Source organism: Grammomys surdaster, unplaced genomic scaffold (assembly GCF_004785775.1).
Source record: "Grammomys surdaster isolate TR1022 unplaced genomic scaffold, NIH_TR_1.0 129, whole genome shotgun sequence".
Taxonomy (NCBI): domain Eukaryota; kingdom Metazoa; phylum Chordata; class Mammalia; order Rodentia; family Muridae; genus Grammomys; species Grammomys surdaster.
Genome location: NW_021604587.1, coordinates 3,069,647 through 3,089,311, shown reverse-complemented (window position 1 = coordinate 3,089,311; position 19,665 = coordinate 3,069,647). Strand labels below are relative to the sequence as shown.

The 19,665-nt window shown below is 42.7% G+C and overlaps 1 protein-coding gene and 1 pseudogene across 1 annotated transcript; both read right to left on the bottom strand.

Annotated features, from left to right (window-relative positions):
* Positions 1-666: 666 nt before the first annotated feature.
* Crnkl1 (crooked neck pre-mRNA splicing factor 1) lies at positions 667-17,881 on the bottom strand. The gene is made up of 14 exons (XM_028755219.1): positions 17,720-17,881; positions 15,948-16,100; positions 15,394-15,485; positions 14,400-14,558; positions 13,150-13,316; positions 10,754-10,932; positions 9,178-9,348; positions 7,907-8,098; positions 6,789-6,848; positions 5,880-5,960; positions 4,092-4,331; positions 2,868-2,969; positions 2,024-2,272; positions 667-886 (listed from the first exon to the last, which is right to left on the bottom strand). The coding sequence occupies exons 1-14, from the start codon at positions 17,768-17,770 to the stop codon at positions 710-712; spliced, it is 2,073 nt and encodes a 690-aa protein (XP_028611052.1). The 5' UTR covers positions 17,771-17,881; the 3' UTR covers positions 667-709.
* Positions 7,430-7,898, bottom strand: LOC114610624 (annotated as a pseudogene).
* Positions 17,882-19,665: the final 1,784 nt, after the last annotated feature.

Here is a 19,665-nt window from a genome sequence, read left to right as displayed (position 1 = left end):
CCCAAGTTCATTTAATTCTGAGAAGTATACACATGATGCTAAAAAAAAAGGGAGCCAGGGACAGGTGTGCCGTTGGAACAAGATTGACATCAGCATATTCCTTTTCTAATGGAATCATCAAAATGAGGTGCCACATACTACTGCTTGTTAGAGAAAACTGAAGATCGACTCAAATGTACAGCCACCACATGGAAGTGCTAGAACTGGACTGAACTCAAGTTTTATAGTTTTAAAGAGACAAATGAAAGCAAAAGTTTCAGATGTATGTACACCATCATGATAAACCTGTGCCTATTCCTGGAGAATGGACCATGAACACTGAGTTAAGTCTGCAGTTCCACCGAAAGTATATGCTAAGCAAATGAATTCCATCTACTAAAGACAAAAGGAGCAAATGCTAGAAATGCTTGGACTCAAGTAACAAATTCCTTTACTTGCAGTTTCCCACCCATAGTTAACCCCAAAGGATTTAAAGAGTTTTTTTTTTTTTTGGTTTTTTGAGACAAGGTTTCTCTGTGTAGCCCTGGCTGTCCTGGAACTCACTCTGTAGACCAGGCTGGCCTTGAACTCAGAAATCCGCCTGCCTCTGCCTACCCAAAAGCATTTTAAAAAACAATTCAAAGATGTCAACCCCTTATTGGGTAAATATATAAAAACATCCAGAAGTCAAAGTTCTAAACTGTGAATTTATAAAAAGCAATGACAACATTTAAAAAGATGAGGATTCACTCTCATCAATGTCCTTATCTGGGTCCTGTTCGGCAGCTTCTCTTTCTTGTTGCTGTTTCTTCCAAAGCTTGGCCATCGCCAGAAGCTTGAGGTTAGGCTGGTTGGCAGCATCCTCTGGAAAGATGTAGTCATAGTATTCTTCCCATCCGGCATCAGACTGCAGAAATAAATACATTAATTAAAAGGTGAGCAGACACATAGCTGCAACATGCTTCATTCAGAAGGCAGAATGAAGAATGGATGTGTCTGGGAAACCTGGAGTCCGAATTCAACTATGGTTACTATAGAAAGCAACATCAGATTCTGCTGTAGAAGGAACAAAGGACTGAGCCTAAATGAGGGACTAAGCCACTGCTCAGATGTTACTGCAGCACTACACTAGCTCACTGAGAATGAAGAACCAAATGGAAGAGCGCTAAACATCTAAGCACAACGGCTCCACAGGCAATCAGACATTCAGCACTACAACCCACCTTGCAGTTGTACATTTAGAATGAAAAAATCGTGTTTTAGGGGCTAGAGAGGTGGCTCAGCTGTTCAGAACACTTGTTGCTCTTCCAGAGGACCCAGGTTAGGTTTCTGGCACCTGCATGGTGGCTCACAACGACCCAGTAGCTTCTGTGCTAGGGGATCCAATATCACTTTCTGATCTCCAAGGGCACCAGGTATGCATGTAGTACACATATACCCATACATGCAAAACACAATTTTTTTTTTACAAATTTGAGTTTTTACTTACTATTTAGTAGCAAAGGCCACATAGTTGTGTAGTATTTGGACTCCTAGCTCTTAGTTCCAATTGAGGAACTATTACTAAAATAGTAATATTTTATTACTATTACTTCTAAATACTATCCTAAACTGGAGGCTCTCCTCATCTCCTACTTTCTACCCCTCCCCACCAGGCTTTTAAAAACATCCACTAGATATCGTCAACCTAGTCTCTCAAGTCCACCTGTACGAGATGTCAGCAACCTAGTCATGGGTAAAAGTCTTCAATGATTCCCACCAAACTTGCTCTACCCTACAAAGCCTTAGGACTGGTTCCTCTCTAAAAGGTGAAGCCCCGTCCTACACTCACCTTCACTTAGAAGTCTTTGCCCCGTCCCTGTCCCTCCCATTTTCCAACCCTGGCTGTTTTCCTAGAAGCCAGACTACAAGAAGCTCCTTATCCAGGTTGTCTATGTCTGCTTTTAAGAATGTTCAAATACTACTTCAAAGTACAGATTTCAAAGTCAGATGTGTTTCTACTTCTTTGACATGGGAGGAGCAAACCCCAGTACGGAGCCCTTACCCCATCATCGGCCTGGACCTTTCTTCTCTTCTTGACCTTTTCTGGCATGAGTTTGTCTACTCTCTCCTTGTCCGATACTGTTCCAAATTCATCTTCAAAATTTCGCCAGGATTCCAGCAACATAAGCCTCTCTTCTTTTTCCTCACAGTTTCTCATGGTTTTGTTAGCTTCTTCATAAATTTGTCTACATTTAGCCACACTTCCTTCTTTCCCAGAAGATAACTCAAACTGAGCAAAACTGATCCATACCTTTAAAAAAAAAAACAACACAACGAAATTAACCATGTCACCCAGAAGACAGAAACACAGTGATCATAAAGGTAGTTTCTCCACTTCATGATGTACCACTGATAATGTAGCACAGATTGATACACAGAATATATGCTGCAGTGTCAGCATGGAAGCAGTCTTCTGCTTTTAGGTATCTGACATATTTTTCAAATTCATATTTTTCAAATTCTGGAAAAAAATTTAACTTCTTTAAACCTGTGATGCCCAAGAGACTCATGTGCAGCATAAACAATGATCTGGTAGGTATACGCTTAGTATTCTTAAGTTCTCTGAGAACAACAGAGTCTAAGAACAAGAAAGTCATTTAAAATAGTCTACAAACATCAAAACTGCTGTACAAGCCGGGTGGTGATGGCGCACGCCTTTAATCCCAGCACTTGGGAGGCAGAGGCAGGCGGATTTCTGAGTTTGAGGCCAGCCTGGTCTACAGACTGAGTTTAGGACAGCCAGGGCTACACAGAGAAACCCTGTCTCGAAAAACCAAAAAACAAACAAACAAACAAACAAAACTGCTGTACAAATAAAAAGAGATTATTGAAAAACTACAGGGTACCTTGACATGCTGTGTTCGCTGAAGCAACTGTCGGTAAAGGTCTCTTGTTCTCTCAGTTTCTTCCTGTTCAATCTCAAAATCAATATATGATTTCCAAAGTACCTAAGAAAAATAAGGGGTCAATCTTAGCACTAAGAAAGCCACACACCCCTACAATTCAGCCATTCTGACCTATATCCAGAACAAAGACTTTCAACAATCAGACTGCAATGTGGATGGTAATAATAAGCATTTAGAAGCTTGCCAAAATGTAACTAGAATTTTAGATAGAAGAAAAGGCTTTGGATTCAGGTTTACATTTTCTTTTTAAATGTTTAACACAACCAAAACATATCAAGAATTCCAGCTACTTTCATGATGCTGCTTATGCAGTTAACTTTTAGGGAGAAAACAGGCCAGATTAGCAATTTTGTGTTCTTACCCCAATACCAATTTCTTGTTACTTAAGTTAGAAGAAACATTTTTATGCATGAGTGCTCTATCTGCATGTACACCTGCATGCCAGAAGATGGCACCATATCATATTATAGATGTTTGTGAGCCACCATGTAGTTTGTCAAGAATTGAACTCAGGACCTTTGGAAGAGCAGCTAAGCTATCTCTCTAGCCCTGACTTAAAAAAACATTAACTGCCCACTACAGTCACAAGGACAAAAACAGGCAAGGACGAGGGAGCTGGCAGTCTAGTAGAGTAGAGGAACTGAGCCACAGGTAAAGTCAGCAGTGTAGGAAGCTCTGCCCTGATGCAGGGTCATGTTAGTACAAGATTGACTGGAGTCTAGGGCAGTCAGTCCTATGGCTTCTGTGAGACTTCAGTCAGTCTTAGCAGTGGTTCAGTTTCCTGTGGCTGAACTACTGAAGGCAGACCTGGTTGGCAGCTGCAGTAGAATCTAGGAAGATCACATTTCAGGCAAAACTACACTAAGGGCAGAGATATGTAGTCTCCACCCCATTTCCTTTGTTCCAGATGTGGGGCCTATAGCTTGTTCCTTACCCAGGCTTGTCTTCTTCTTCCCCTTTACCCTTCCTTCCCTGTTAGCTGTGTGGGGATTGCTGCTGACACTCCCCTGTTCACTTTCTTATTCAACAAAGAGCAGAATCCTAATCAGAGTGGAAAAGACTATAATATTATAATAGTTGGATCACTTTTATACTTTGTTTAGATGGTTAGCTGAGGGGGAAGACTTGAGAGGTATCTAATATATTTTCAACTTGGGATCTCACCTCTGGCATATCCAAGCGTGGCTGGCGGATGGCTAATTCATAGATTGCCCGAGCTCTCTCAATATCACCAAGGATTGTCTCTAATTCTGCAAACTTAATCCATGAGGTACAATTTTCAGGTCCAAATTCCAAAAACTTTTCATAAAGCTTCCTGCATCTCTCAAATTCTCGAAGCTGCAGTTCCAGTTCTATGTAACCTTTGAATAACTTGTTCTTTGGACATTTGCCTATGGCAGTTCCCTGGAGAATAAAAGGGCCAAGAGTACTGTTATATTCATGGTTCAAACTTAGTCCTTATGAATCTGTCCTAGAAGCTGGAGTCAGTCGGCAGGCTTTCTGTTGCTGTGCTATCGTAGTTATGAATCTGTCCTAGAAGCTGGAGTCAGTCGGCGGGCTGTCTGTTGCTGTGCTATTGTAGTCTACTAGCTCATCAGGCACTCAGCTGACACTGGGGGCCTGTGCTCACTTGGGCTTTGTCAGCTACACACAATACTGCAGAATTACACAGCTACTGAATTTTATACCTCCCCAGAACCCCCTAAAAAATATGGATGTCAAACATACAAACCTTTAAGTAAATGGTAATCAAGCCCAAGTTACTACTGCCCACAGGAAGCAAATCATTTATCTGAAGGAAAATTGCATGTATACACAGTAATTTATCCTGAAACATTTTATGACAAATGATGAGGAAGGTGCATTCAGACTACTAACCCCAGACTACTAATCTGGGGACAGATCTAGTAACTGGTAGCTATAGACATTTCCCAGATTTTGTTTTTGTTTTTTTCAAGACAGGGTTTCTCTATGTAGCTCTGGTTGTCTAGGAATTCATTCTGTAGACCAGGCTGGCCTTGAACTCAGAGATTCACCTGTATGTGCCTCTCAAGCACAGGGATTGAAGGCCTCTGCTACCAGCAGCACCAGGCTTAAATGCTGTCTTTGCTTGTATCTCTTGACAAGATCATACACTTATACAATATACCATAACCATATTCACCTCCAATTCCTCTCTCGTGCTCTCCTGTAACGCGTACTACCCGCCTTCATGTCACACTGAATACAGGTAGTTTTGCCTGCATGAGCAAGGGCAGCCCATCACAGCTACACCCTGAAGAAAATGACTGCTTCCTCCTCAGCAGTCATCAGCTGTAACTGACCCCTGCTGGAGCTGGAGTCTCATGAGCCCTGTCCAATTCCTGCAGGAGGCTTGATCTGCAAGTCTTCTGCAGGCCACTGATACTGCTGTGAATTTAAGTTAACAGTTATGCCACGTCCAGAAGACACTTCCCAATACTCCTCCCTACCAACCTGTTCTTACTCTCTTCTACCCTTTCTTCTTCAATGGCCCCGGGCATTGAAGGATAGTAGAAGGGGGCTATATTTATGTCCTACTTAGAATGAGCACTCAGTAGTCACTTACTCTCCAAGGACAGCATGGTCTCTGAGTTTTCTTAGTCACTTACTATCCAAGCACAGCATGGTCTCTGAGTTTTCTTAGTCACTTACTCTCCAAGCACAGCATGATCTCTGAGTTTTCTAGTGTGTCTCAGTCTACATATATATAAAAGACACATTTCTGTTGCTCCCCCTCCTATGTTATTCTTCTTTTCGTTTTCTGAGACAAGGTCTTGCTATATATAGTCCAGGCAGGGCTGGCCTTAATGGTGTATGCCACTCCACCCTGCTTTGTGGCTTCTTTTCAGTAGGAACCATAAAACTGTAAGCATAAAGATCTTAACTGCCTCATAAAACTTAATGAAACATGCCAATCCTTTTTTTACTTACCAAAGCTCTTCTGGCAAATGGCAGATTTTTCTGTCTTATTTCAAACTGTGCATAATATAACCACATTTTGGCAAACGTGAACTACAAAACACAAGCACAAAAAGATCTGGTTTAAAAGGTGCATTTAAAATTAATTTAAGTTAACCAAAGGCTACTGGTAAAATTTCAGTGTGAGGAGGGATGCATTTTGTTTGTTTTAAGCAAAGATGGCACTTATCAACAGTTAAAAATATACCAAGAGGCTGGTGAAATGGCTCAGGGAACGATGGCACCAGCTGTCAAGCATGACCCTTGTGCTTCATCTCCAGGATCCACATGGTGGACAGAACTAACCCAAAGCTGTCTTCTATGGCACAAGCACAGCCCTCCTCCCATAAATAAAAATGTTATAAAAATCTATATATGCACACATACGATGACCTAGACAGACACTGTACCACTATAGACATCACGGCATGGCAGCCTCTGCTTTGGAAGTTTTATGGGCTGCTTATCTGTTGGTAAACATACCATTTCTAAGAACTCAACTCAGTCAGCACTTCCAAAGCAGGACTTTTTGTTTTTCATTTTGGGAAATGAGGTAGAGGTGACATTTTAATATCTACAAAGAAGCCATGTGTTCAACCACACAAGCATGCTCTCAGTTATTAAAAAACCCACTTGGAATCTCTATGTACATGTTCTGTCTTCTTCCTTCCAATCTGTCTCTCTGAATTACCCACACTGCTCTGGATTTCTACACTGGTATCTGCATTATTGACTTGTCATTAAACAGACTGTTCTATGACCCAGACAGTAGACTGGCAAAGATTGTATCTCTTGTTTAATATTTTCATGGTGCCACTTACTTGAAAATTCTATTGATACCTATAATTGTAATAAAACAGGATTTTGATCCAGCAAGTGTACCTTTTTGTGAGGAATTAGTTCCAAAGACGCTCGATATACCTGTCTTGTCCTCTCAGGATCCTGTATTAAGATGATAAATAGAAAAATAAATAATACAAATACTTATTTTAATCAATTAACTTCATGCCTGTAGTAAAAACAGACCTCCAATTCTCAAGATGTTAATTTTAGATATTGATTTCATTTATGATGAAAAATAACAACTACTTTTGATCATCAACCTTTTTCAAAGAGTAACAATGTGGCCATCAAAGTTTGAATGGACCAAAGTAGAAAGGCCTTAGCCTGACAGCAGAGTGATGTGACAGTCTCAGAAGAACAGAGGAGAGTCTTTATTTAGTAGCCACTTCTGGAAATGCCACTTGATTTTTACCAAAAGCAAAAATAGACAAACTTGCCATGATCTTTATTTGCAATAAAACACATTAGGAAACTATATGTGATTAAACTGCTTCACTGGTAATGTTTCAAGTTTTAAATGCTATCTTACTGTGCCTCAAGGTTTTTTTTTTTTTTTTTTTTTTTGAGTATCACAAAGCTTATTTAGCAAAAAGTTTCAGATGAAGATGTATATGACCTAATTCTACATCACAATCAAACAGGCCTTTGGGGAGGGATGTGGACACACTGCTCAACTCTGGTTAGACTCTTTCCAAGGCTTCTAACATGGTGCTGCTGTTTCCTTGGATGACCACCATGCCCATGTTGTTCTGCTGCCCACTGGCTGCCATCTCCACACACTCATCAATCACAAGGTTCTAAGGGATCAAAGCCCCGCAGTATTCCTTGAACATGCCTGCCACTGTTTGACTACAATGGTAACTTTTTGTCCAGAAACTTCTTCAGTTTGGGAGGGTGGGCTTTGCTCATGGCGACTCCTCAGCGGGCTTGGCACAACGGCGTAGGAATGAGCAGCCTCAGAAGTGGCGCCTCAAGGTTTTAAAACAAAATACTACCATGTCTTAACAGGCATAGTTTGAATGATGTAAATTGGTGGATAGAGCCCTAATAAAATTTGAAACTGTTTGTCTCCAAGATTGTAGCTATCAGTTACTACACAGAGCAGGCAAGGACATGATACTGGGGTAAGAAAGGCTGCCCCACATCTGCCTTCTCACCTTGGCCTCCAGCTCTTCATAGAGTGCATAGTTAATCCAGAGGTAGATATAGCGCTTCCAGTGCCTCTTCTCCTGGATGGGTGGCACATTGGCAATGGCTCTCTCATAGACTTCCCGCACAGTGTCAGCTTCTGCATCACTTTCCACCAAGCGTAAATAATCAAACCATGCATCATAATTGTGTGGATTAGCCTAGAAAAAACCCAGCCTCATCAATAAAAACAGAACCAAGAGCTAGACTCCACAGGCTGTCAGAATTGTAAGGAGACACCAAACTTGCTATATTTTAGCAATTTTTCCCTTTAGATTTTTATCTGCTATCTCATTTTAAAACATCATCCCTCAGATTATACAAAAGGAATATAAAAGGTCACTGGCTAGAAACCTTGAAGCAGAGCTTTCTTCTGCGGCCATCACATAACAGAACTGCTTGATAGTGACATTCCATTGTTTCTGAGACATGGTCTCACTCCATATGCTAGACTAGCCTTGAACTCATGATAATTATCTTGTCTTGGCCTCCCCAGTCCCGGGACTATATAGACTTGAGGTACTACTGTACATAGCTTTCAACTTGTATACATGTATCTTTTTACACATATGGCTATATACCATTATGTTGGTAATTCAATCACAATGGGTATATATCAGACTCTAAATTGGGAAAAGCACTTTTCAAATAACAGTAATTTTTTCTGAACAGTTTTACTGACCTACTACTTTACTTAACACCACACTTAGTCCTTTGCTAGGAGCTATTTTAATCTAAGCAAAAGATAAACAAAACAGTGAGAGAAAATTCCTGCTATCGTCGACTGAAGTCAAAATGATGTATTACAGAGCTCAGAACAGAACTGTCTGTTGCAGATCTCTTGCTCATGCAAAGCAGGTGTTTGGAACCATCTCTGATCCTCCCATCCTTTTCCACAAATGAGCTCAAATAGATGCTGTACTTCTTTTCAGGCACAGACTTGATATGAAACCTAGGCTGGCCTCGAACTGTCAACTTTTCTGCCTCTATCTCCAAGCGCTAGGATCCACATTTCTTCAGCTTGCTATCAGTTAAAGGTCTTTGCACCCGGGAATGGCAGAGTACGTCCCAGTACGGCTTGCTCTCCTCTCTACCTACCATCCACATTTACTCTAATTTGCCTGAAATCGCTGTTAGGTCGGTTGGAGGCATCATCAACAGAGTCCTCAGTAGCCTGACTTGCTGGTATGTGCGCCAGCCCAGAGAACTCAAACAACAAACCATCTACAGCAACACCCACCTTCACTTCTTCTTCATACTGGAATCTCCGTTTGCTCACAATGATATCTTCTATACCCCTCCGGTCACCAAACTTCTTCTCAAAGATGGTATAGTTTTTAAAGAGTTCTTGGGCCTCTTGTTTTGGAATCCTATCCAGGGCATATTTGTAGATAACTCGTACCCTTTCGAACTAAAAGCAGGTAGGAAGATTATCATTTAAAACATAATCTCATTTTAGTCACGCCTTGAGAATAACTGCAACTTATCACTTGTAAATGTTGAGGCCTCGATCAGAAAGGACTCATAATTTTTTGTGTGTGTGTGGTTTTTTCGAGACAGGGTTCCTCTGTGTAGTCCTGGCTGTCCTGGAACTCACTTTGTAGACCAGGCTGGCCTCGAACTCAGAAATCCGCCTGCCTCTGCCTCCCAAGTGCTGGGATTAAAGGTGTGCGCCACCACCGCCTGGCAGGACTCATATTTAATATGATAATTCTATATTTAATAGCTCTACATTGCTGGTTTCGAGACAGAGAAACCCTGTCTCGAAAAAACAAACAAACAAACAAAAAATAGTTCTACATTAATGTTTCCATATTTAATTCTGTCATCAAACTTCTCCATCTTGGGTCCTTTCCCAGGCTGGTAGGCAACGCCTCCACGGCATGCCTGCTTACATCCAGAGCCCCATAAGTCTGCTTTGGCTCCTCTCCTGTTCTCTTCTCCTTCATTGACTCTTTGAATAAGTGTCAATCTATTTTTATCTACTGCCCTTTTCTCCTCTACTCTGCTACTGACCCACCTCCTTTTCTAACAGAGAACATTTTAAAAAAAATCTCATTGATTCCCTGGTTTCATCACCTGCCTCCTTGGTAGTCAGTGCTGATGATCAAACCCAGAACTTGACCTGTGCTCCTAAGTGCTCTCAGAACGAGCTTCATCCTCAGCCATCCCCTGGCTCCACTCTTGCTATGCCCCTACTCTGCTCCAAACCACTTTCATCAATTAGCCAGAAGCTCACTGAAATATTGTCCAGTCACTGTCCCACTGAAAGCCCTCTCATCTGTGCCTCCTAGAGAGAATTTGACCCCTCAATTCTGTTCTTTTCTGTGTACACCATGGAAGAAAGGAACTGGCTTATGTGTAGGGCGATCTACGTTTCCATTCTACACTGTCACCTCTGCTTGAGGGCATTGGTCCTTTACCTCCCCAGCTCATTGTCTATAAGACCCTTGAACCAAATGACTCTCTCTAGGCTGTACATGGACTTCTGTGTTTCCGAGATAAGGTCTACGTACTGTGCTGCCTTCAAAGTTATGCTTCTATTACCTCAGTCTGAGTCAATCCTCAATTTTCTGAGAGTTGGAATTGGAGGCACGTGCCAAGATATCTAACTCCAGATAGTCATATTTAAAGGCATAATTCCACACAAAGCAGAATGAAATTAAGACAGTTATTGACATGACTACTCAGCTCCAATGCAGAGCTCAGCATACATGCATTGTGCTCCGTATTAAATTATGTTTTTGTACCTAGAAAACATTTTCTCTATAGATAAGCAAATAAAGTAAAACAAAGATGAACTCATCGTGACTTACTTCTTTCTGATTTTCCTCAAACTTAGCAAAGGCCACGTAGAGGTGTTCGTCCATATGCTCATCCCCAAAAAATTCAACCGCTCTCTCGTAGACTTTCCGAGCATGAGCAAAATAACTATGTTTCTCTTCAAATCGAGCATACTTGATCCAGTTCTTCACGGCAGGGTGCACGAGCACAAGTGCGGGCAGGGGAGTGAAGGAAAGGGCAGGCACGACAACACAGCTAAGCCAGTAACAGAGGCTGAGGCTGGCTCAGTGGCAGTGTGCATGCACAGCATATACCAAAGGTTCAATGCCCCAACAACAGACCCCAAACCTTACTAACCTCCCAAACTTCAACAATTCAAAACACAATGGGGGATGAGCATACACAAAGGAGGCTAGCAACTAACCCCCAGCCTGTGAGGCCGGACTCGCCTTACTCCTTTGATCTTCCTTCAGTGCTGACTCTGTATTGTAGCAGTGGGACAAACAAAGAAGAACACCTCAACCCGGTTACAACCATGTGATCTTCAACAAGTTGATTGTCTCAGTTTTTTTTCATGTGTGGAAAGGGAAAAATAGTATCAACTTCAACATCATTGCTTGATTAAATGAAGAAATGCTTATGAAACTTAGAGCTTTCTGGCCAAAAGAGCTGGCCAGTAAAAATCACCTATTCCATTAAATGCTCATTATAGCAGTCTACCCACAATCAAACTGCCACAAAAAGAAAGCTGCTATCTAAAGCTAAAGACAACGTCTTCACTTGCCATTTCATTAACAGAGCATATCAGCCTTCCATGAAGGCTGATCATTTCCACAGTGAAAATACATTCTTGGGTAGCAGAGATGTTAAGAACATCAGTTCCAAGGCTGGTTTCCTGGGCCAAATACCTTGATGTCACCACCTGAGACCCTGGTCCAGTTGCTTAATTAATTCCTCACTTGGAGAATGGGGTAATTCCTGCACTGCAGGGGTTTCACAAGTACTGACAATATTAAGTGCTTAGGGTCTCTCATCAGCTACAAACCAAGCGCTCAAGCCTCTGCTAAGCCACTATTGAATGGGTAGAGACAACTGAAGATCTTAATGTTACACAGTAAGGTTCTCACTGCTTACAGCAGTCCTGGAAAGCCAGTAAGAACTCTAAGTCACTGATTGCCAAACCACTGATCCGAGGAGGAATATGCACACATCTCCCACAGACCATAGTGTTAAACTCTAAAACCAGCAGCACATCCTATTTTCTTGTGAGTGTGCACACACATATGCACGTATGTGGATGGGTGTGAGGCTGACATCAGGTATCTTATTCAATTGCTCTCCACCTTACTTTTTGATATAGGGCCTCTCACTGAACCTGGTGCTTACTTATTCAACTAAACTGGCTAGTCTAATAGCCCTAGTGATCCTCCTGTCTCCACCTCCCCAGTACTGGGATTACAGATATATGCTGGGTGTAGCTTTTTATGTGTGTGCTAGGGATCTAAACACAGGCCTTCATGATTGTGCACCCAAACACTTCGTCAACTATGTCATGCGTTTGTGGTTCAGAGCATTAAGCAGCTAGCTTCAGACTGTCCCTCTATAGGTGTCAGAACCCTGTTCCCCTGGCTTCAGAGAGGGAGAGAGCTCCTTGTGGACACGGTATGGGTTGCTTCTGCCTTCACATTTAGGTATCACTATATACTGCTGAAATGGACTTCAGCTAGGAGTTAATTATATGCCAAGTGACACAAAATGTTCACTGTTCTATGCATGTCTACAAGTGGCTGCTAAAGCATAGCCATTATTAATCTGAGGACTCCAAATAAATTTTAACAAGTGTGGCAATTTGCAAATAAGGTGCCTTTGGGTGATGAGCATCATAGATCCGTTTCTAACAGTGCTCTCACAAACACCGTCTTCTGTTTGTTAACATTGGCCTGTTTTCTATAGTGCTGAAGCCTAAACCCAGGGCCTCCAAATGTGCAGGCACGTGCCCTCTCCATGGGAATAAACTTAGACTTTGCCATGTTTACTTTTAATTTTTCTCATGTAGAGAAGACACAAAGGCTCAAGGAACTAGATGACTCTGGAGTTACTCACTAGCTGGAGTCCCAGTAAGCAGTGAACCTCTGGATGACCCCCATTAGCACTGCCAATGAGCAGCACAGACATCTGCTTCTAGCAGCCAGGACTTTGTGCAAAACCAAAAACGAACCCACAAGATCACTAAAAAGACTCAAATGACCCAGTCTACGCATTTTTATTTGACCAGTTTCTAACCCTACAGAAAACTGTGAAAGCAACGAAACTTGCCTCCCTGGCCTCCAATGTCATGTTAATAGCTACATGTTTTTACTGTAACATCTTTTTGGGAGGTAGACACCCATGACAGCCATGGACCACTAATACCTCATTCAAAGGATATAGCGTTCATAAATGGTGCGGACCCGCTCCACCTCTTTGTATCTCAGCTCGAAGTTGATGTAGGAGTGCCAGGCCTGCTCCTCAGGCTGCCAGTCCATCCAGCGTTCAAACAGCTGACGAGCACCAGCAACATTGCCCAACATCTCCTCCATGTATGTGAACTTGTACCTAACATAGAATCATCCAAAGATGCTTGCTATGGTCAAAATGGCTCAGGGAAAAAGTAAAGCTTTGACAGTTCTAGTGGCTTTGTTACATGCAAAGATTTTAAAGTTTTGTTTTGAAGACAGGGTTTCTCTGTGTAGCCTTAGCTATCCTGGAACTCTGTAGACCAGGCAGGCCTCGAACTCAGATATCCATCTGCTTCTGTCTCCCCAGTCCTGGGACTAAAGGTGTATGCCACCACTGCCTGGCTGATTTTAAGTTTTATATCTTTCCAAGATGTTTAAGCAAGTGTTTTCTCTCTCTTTCTTTCTCTCTTTCTCTCTTCCTCTCTTTCTTTCTTTTTTGGTTTTACAAGATAAGGTTTCTCTGTGTAGTCCCGACTGCCCGGCATAGCAAATGTTTTCTTATTAAAATATAAACCGGAGCTGGGAGGTGGTGGCGCACGCCTTTAATCCCAGCACTTGGGAGGCAGAGACAGGTGGATTTCTGAGTTCGAGAGTTCGAGGCTAGCCTGGTCTACAGAGTGAGTTCCAGGACAGCCAGGGCTACACAGAGAAACCCTGTCTCGAAAAACCAAAGGGGGAAAAAAAAAAAAACTGGAGCCGGGCAGTGGTGGCGCATGCCTTTAATCACAGCACTTGGGAGGGAGAGGCAGGCGGATTTCTGAGTTCGAGGCCAGCCTGGTCTACATAGTGAGTTCCAGGAGAGCCAGAGCTACACAGAGAAACCCTGTCTTGAATAACAAAAACAAAAAACCAAACCAAACCAAAATATATATACACAGACACAGACACAGACACAGACACACACATCCGAAAAAGAATTAACCACGAGAGAGGAAGGCTTCATTAAGAAGTTTCTTATGAGTAAAAAAATTGTACTAAACATTAAAGTTTGATTACATAGCCATGGAACATTAGAATTATGACTCAGAGATTATGTGACATTAAAAAAATAGTATATTCTTAAAAAATAGAATGTAGTATTCAACATATACAATTATTATAACTGCAAATAAAACCAATACACAAGCAAGTGGTACTTTGCTAGCTCACAAAGACTGCTTTGTGCAATTAAGCAGCTTACCAGAACTGGTTGACTCGTGGCAGAGTTGTTATGGCACGGTCCCAGATATTTCGGGCATGGTTGATCTGGCGGCTCTTCATTTCCATTTCTCCGTATTTCAGCCACAGTGTAATATTTCGGTAGTCGACATCTAAAGCACGCTCGTATATGGATCGAGCCCTTAATAAACACAATATGGAGAGCATCAAAAGCAGCACCTAAGATGTGCAGCAGCCACTGCACACTAGCTGCAATGGCTTCCTATGTTGTTAGGCATCTATCATGGGCTAACTTCTGGCCATAAAAAGAGGAAAAGCAACGATGTTCTCAAGTTACCAAACAGTCTTAAAGAGAGACAGCATGCAATTATTTCATAATGTCATAAGCAGTATAGTCAAGGTCTGGACAGGAAGCAGAGAGAGAGAGACGGCAATGGTCAGTCCAGAACCGAGAATGGAAGAGAGAGTTGTAGTTTGTTCTGAGGTCAAGGTTGGTAGAGAAGCGTGCCTTCAAGGGGTCAAGGCAGAGAGCAAACGTACGGCACAGTGAAGAGCAATGGTGTGCTCAGGGACTGGCAAGGACATGGTCACAGTGGAGCGCGGGTATGAGGGAGAGTGCCAAGAGGCTGGTCAGCAGGAAGTGATCACAGTGGAGCACGGGTATGAGGGAGAGTGCCGAGAGGCTGGTCAGCAGGAAGTGAAGGCCACCCACGACTTTATTTTGACAACAGATTTCAGGACAACACTTCTATTTTTGAAACAATATCCAATAAACACAGAAAACAGATAAAACACTGTTCTTTAGCGACAAGAGTACTAGCAGCAAGACTCATGTGCAGAACCTCCTGAGACACTCCAAGACTGTCCTTCCCAGTGCCCAGTGCCTTAGAGGGCTCCACAGAACAGAAACTGGAAATTACTAACACAGTACAGTTCCAGGCTTCACGCTTCCTAGATTTTCACGTGCTCCTTTGCACACTCTTTGTATACAGATACTACAGTCATGGCAATTTTACCTTTGAATTTCCTTTAGACTTTCCTCCCATTGTGCGTATTTTAGCCAGTTGCTAATCACAGTCTTATTTTTTCTTATGTTATCTTCAAAAGTCTAAAAGGCAAAAGGAGAGAGGGGAGAGTTTATTAAAGAGAAAATGACTTTCCTCTCCCTTGTAATTATATCCTAGATGCTGAGGAACAAGAACCTTCCTCCAGAAGGGTAACAATGACAGGTGTTTCTCTAGAGTTTATGGAGACAAGAAAAACGTTTAGGTATATCTATTGGAAGGTTTTGCTGTTCCCCTTAACAATTAACAACAACGAGTACTTTAATATATTCTACTCTCATTCCTATAAGAACAAGAATGTTTAACAACTTTTAACATTACCTTCAAGTGCTCAGTAATTTATAGAATTTCACATATAACTTTCACAACATTAGTGCATTAAATAATCCCAAATCTTCACCTGAGGTCCACTCACACAGGCTCTCTTGGAGTTCTCTCTCAGGCCCTCGCTCCTACTGTGGGTGGCGGCTTGGACAGATGTGCACGGTGCATTCTAACAGACTCACCTTCCTTTTCCGTAGTTTGTAATCGTTTAATTCTTCTTCGTCTGTGATCTTCTGCTGCGGTGGTGGCGGGAGGAGCTCGAGCTCTCGCTCTTTCGCTTCTCTGAGGAGCTGCTCAGCAGTTATCTGCACCTCCGCGGGTGCTTTGTTTTTCACCTTTTAAGACAAAGAGACATTCCTATTTTGGGTGGTGATCTCCACACAAGATTTGAAAACCCTTGTATATTTTCCAGGACGTAAACTTCCTAAGAATGAGTCCAAGATGCCATCTTTGAATGACATCTTCAATTCTCCATGAGATAGAACCAGGGGCAGAGGGGAAAATCGCACCGCTTCCTCTTTATAAGCTGTTTAGAGAACTCCTCTACTTACTTTAACCCCTCTAGTGGACAAGTTGTTCTTCCATGACATTTCAGGCCAGCTGAACCTTCTTTACTAAGTCCCCATTATTAGTCTGTAAGCTTTTGGAATGCATGAAGCTACAGTTCCAACACAGTAGCTACAAGTCAAACGTGTTCAAGGTACATGGACCCTAACAAGCATACTGTTCTAATTTGCCTTTTTACTGCTGTGACAGAACACCACCAACAAAAGCAACCTGCAGAGGAAAGAATCCTGCAGATTCACTGGCTTAACACGATTGGATCACAGTCCATCATGAGAGGAAGTGAGAGCAGGAAACTGGAGGCATGACTGATATACAAGCTACTCTCAGTCTGATTTCACGTACTAGTCTGGACCACCTGCCTGCCCGTGTGTGGCACTGCCCAAGTAGGGTGGGCCCTCCGCATCAATCAGTAATCAAGAAAATGCCTCACACACTTGCCTACAGGCAATCTTATGGACGGATTTTCTTAGTCCAGATGCCTCTTCCTGGATGACTTTAGCTTGTGTCAAGCTGTCAAAAACTTAGCCAGCATACATACCCTGGCTTTTATGACTGGGGGGGGAGGGGCTACCAAATTAGACTTTTACAATAATTACATGTGGAAATAAGAACTTGACTCAAGACAAAAAAGCCAAACCATACTTCCTGAGAAAGGTTGTATGTAATGGCTAAGTGCAAGACTTGACAATTATTACTCATTGGTGAAGTATCAGCCACAGCTGGAAATGTAATAATTTACTGTTTAATCTAAATTATGTCATTGCACAGAGGCTATCCTCTCTCATTCCCTCCACGGAATAACTTTTTTTTTGTTTTTGTTTTTGTTTTTTGTTTTTGTTTTTTCGAGACACGGTTTCTCTGTGTAGCCCTGGCTGTCCTGGAACTCACTCTGTAGACCAGGCTGGCCTCGAACTCAGAAATCCGCCTGCCTCTGCCTCCCAAGTGCTGGGATTAAAGGCGTGCGCCACCACTCCCCGGCTCATTGTCTAACTTTCACGCAGCCTTTCAGTGTTAGCTAGCTTCCTTCACAAAGTTTACCCTCAAGTTTACTGGCATCGTTCTGGTTCTTGTCCACGGCATAGTCTACGGTACTTGGCTACATCTATCAAGGCTGCCATTTCACCTTTTCTCCAGTTTTAGTGGAGCACTCTCGCCCGGAGTAAAAGTAGGGATCCCCAGAGACCAGCAAAGCAAAGAGTTTACCGAACCGATGCTTTGCAACCCTAGAACGAAGGCTGGGCAGACACGAGACGAGCTCGGAGTGACAAGACCCCGCGCCACCTCACTGACCACCTGTCTTCTTGGACCAAGGCACAGAGATCGCTGCCCTGACTCTCTGGTGCTCGACATCGCAGATACTGTGTTTGGGCTCCTCGCGGTCACCTACCTTGGCCACTTTAGGAATCCGCTGTTTCCCGGCCGCCGTGGAGGCCGCCATGACTGAAGTGGCGGAAAGCGAGCGACCCTGGCCCACAACCGAACTTCAGAAACCGGCTTCAAAAACCGGGCCGCACCACAAAACCAGACCACAACAAACTAGATACCGGAACCGGAACCGGAACTTGAAAGGACGACCTTTGACCGCCGCACAAGTCAGGGGAAACGCCGCGTCGTTTCCGTAGCAACCGTGTGCGCGTCCTCTGTGGATCTGCGCGGCTGGCGGGAGCTGAGGGTGAGGTGGGTAGCGCGGACTGCGCCGCAGGGACTTGGGGCTCGGGTGGCTAGGGCTCACTCAGGTCCGGCTCAATGATGCGTGCAGCTGTAGGCAGTGCCACCTTCCAGGGGCGTAGGAACCCATCTTGGATGTGGAAACTCGGCGGGGAGAAGAGCGCCGAGAAAACCACAGCCTGGCAAGTAGCTGCCGGGGCAGCGATGCATGCTGGGATTTGTAGTCTCTGAGTCCCCGCCCCTTCATCTCGGGCTTCCCCAGGATTGGGCCAAGTTAATGCTCTTGAAACGTGGATTTTTTTTAAATAAAAAGAGGCATTTTTGAAACAAGATGTTAGAGAAAAGTTGAAATTAGTCAGTAGTAAAACACCTACATAAACTGATCAATTTTTTTTGCCTGTAAATTTGTTTTCATTATTTCAATTCTGTTATTAATGTTTTTGGCTATAAAACGATAGAAATAACTGCTTCCTTAAGATTAAAGAGAAAAATCTGTCTATGTAAAATGCTCGCTAGATGTTAGTATGTATAATATCCGACGTACATTCAAAAACAGAGTGAGCATATAGTTAAGAAAAATTTTAAAATAAAAATTTGGGGATTGACAGCAAAATTGGGAAGGTGAGCTTCTCTTACTCCCTCTTTCCCCACCCTCAAAGGGCTTTCTACTACTCCCCTCCCCCCCATGATGGCTCATTGTCAGCGTTGGTGAATTTACACTGACACATTATCAGTTAAAGGCAACTGTTACAGTTCACCTTTGTACAGTCTGAGATTTAGGACAAAGGCAAGATAGTCTGCATCTGCTGTTTCAATAATCGACAGAGTTCCAAGTCGTCAAACTCTTCAGGGAACCACCTGTTCATCTTTCTCCCTTTGAGCCTTGTCCATCAATACTCATCTTTTTTTAACCATTTTTTTTTAAATTACTTCTTTGAGAGTTTTGCATTTTAATCATAGTTGTTTCTCCAGCTTTCCCCAGATCTACCACATTCCCTATTCACCCAACTTTGCATCTTTTTGTTTTTAACCTTTGAAGACTAATTGTGTTGCCCATATCTTCTTGAATATGTGGTCTTCTACTGGAGCCTGGTCAAATTACCAGAATGCTATACTCTTAAGAGAAAACTCATGCTTTCCAGCAGCTAAAAATGACTAATTTCTCCACTGCCAGATGTGGGCTTGTGTGCCCAGCTCTCCATGAGATTTGGTCTGGCTTGAGTTTGCACAGGTTTTGTGTTGCCTTGCTGTGTCTGGATATTTTCTGTAGTCATTCACTGACTTTTGCTTTCACACACTTCCTCCTCTCCAACAGTGATCCCTGTGCCTTGGGAGATGAGAAATTGGGGACTGCTACTTAGGTAGCAGGGGTGGGTTGACCTATTTTTCTTTAATGTCTCTGTAGTTCTTTGTAGATGGTTGGAGTCATATTTCTCTTTAGATTGGTGACTTTTATTTAGTAATATGCATTGAAGCTTCTATCTTTATTAGTGGCTTAATTAAATCATTATGAGTTTTTTTGTTATTGGTGATGATGATGGTGATTTGTTTGTTTTTGTTGTTGTTTGTTTTCTGGGACAAGGCCTTACTGTGTAGCACTGAGTGGTCTGGAACTCCCAGAAATCTACCTGCATTTGCCTCCCAATTACTGGGATTAAATGCTGG

Excerpts from the sequence above, each read along its gene's own strand:
- Crnkl1 (XM_028755219.1), bottom strand. The coding sequence starts at position 17,770 with ATGGCGGCCTCCACGGCGGCCGGGAAACAGCGGATTCCTAAAGTGGCC. Across the intron at positions 10,933-13,149 it reads CCGCACCATTTATGAACGCT|TTGTGCTCGTGCACCCTGCC; the intron begins ATATCCTTTGAA and ends CCCTGCCCGCAC. Across the intron at positions 6,849-7,906 it reads ATGAAGAGCTGGAGGCCAAG|GATCCTGAGAGGACAAGACA; the intron begins GTGAGAAGGCAG and ends ATCTTAATACAG.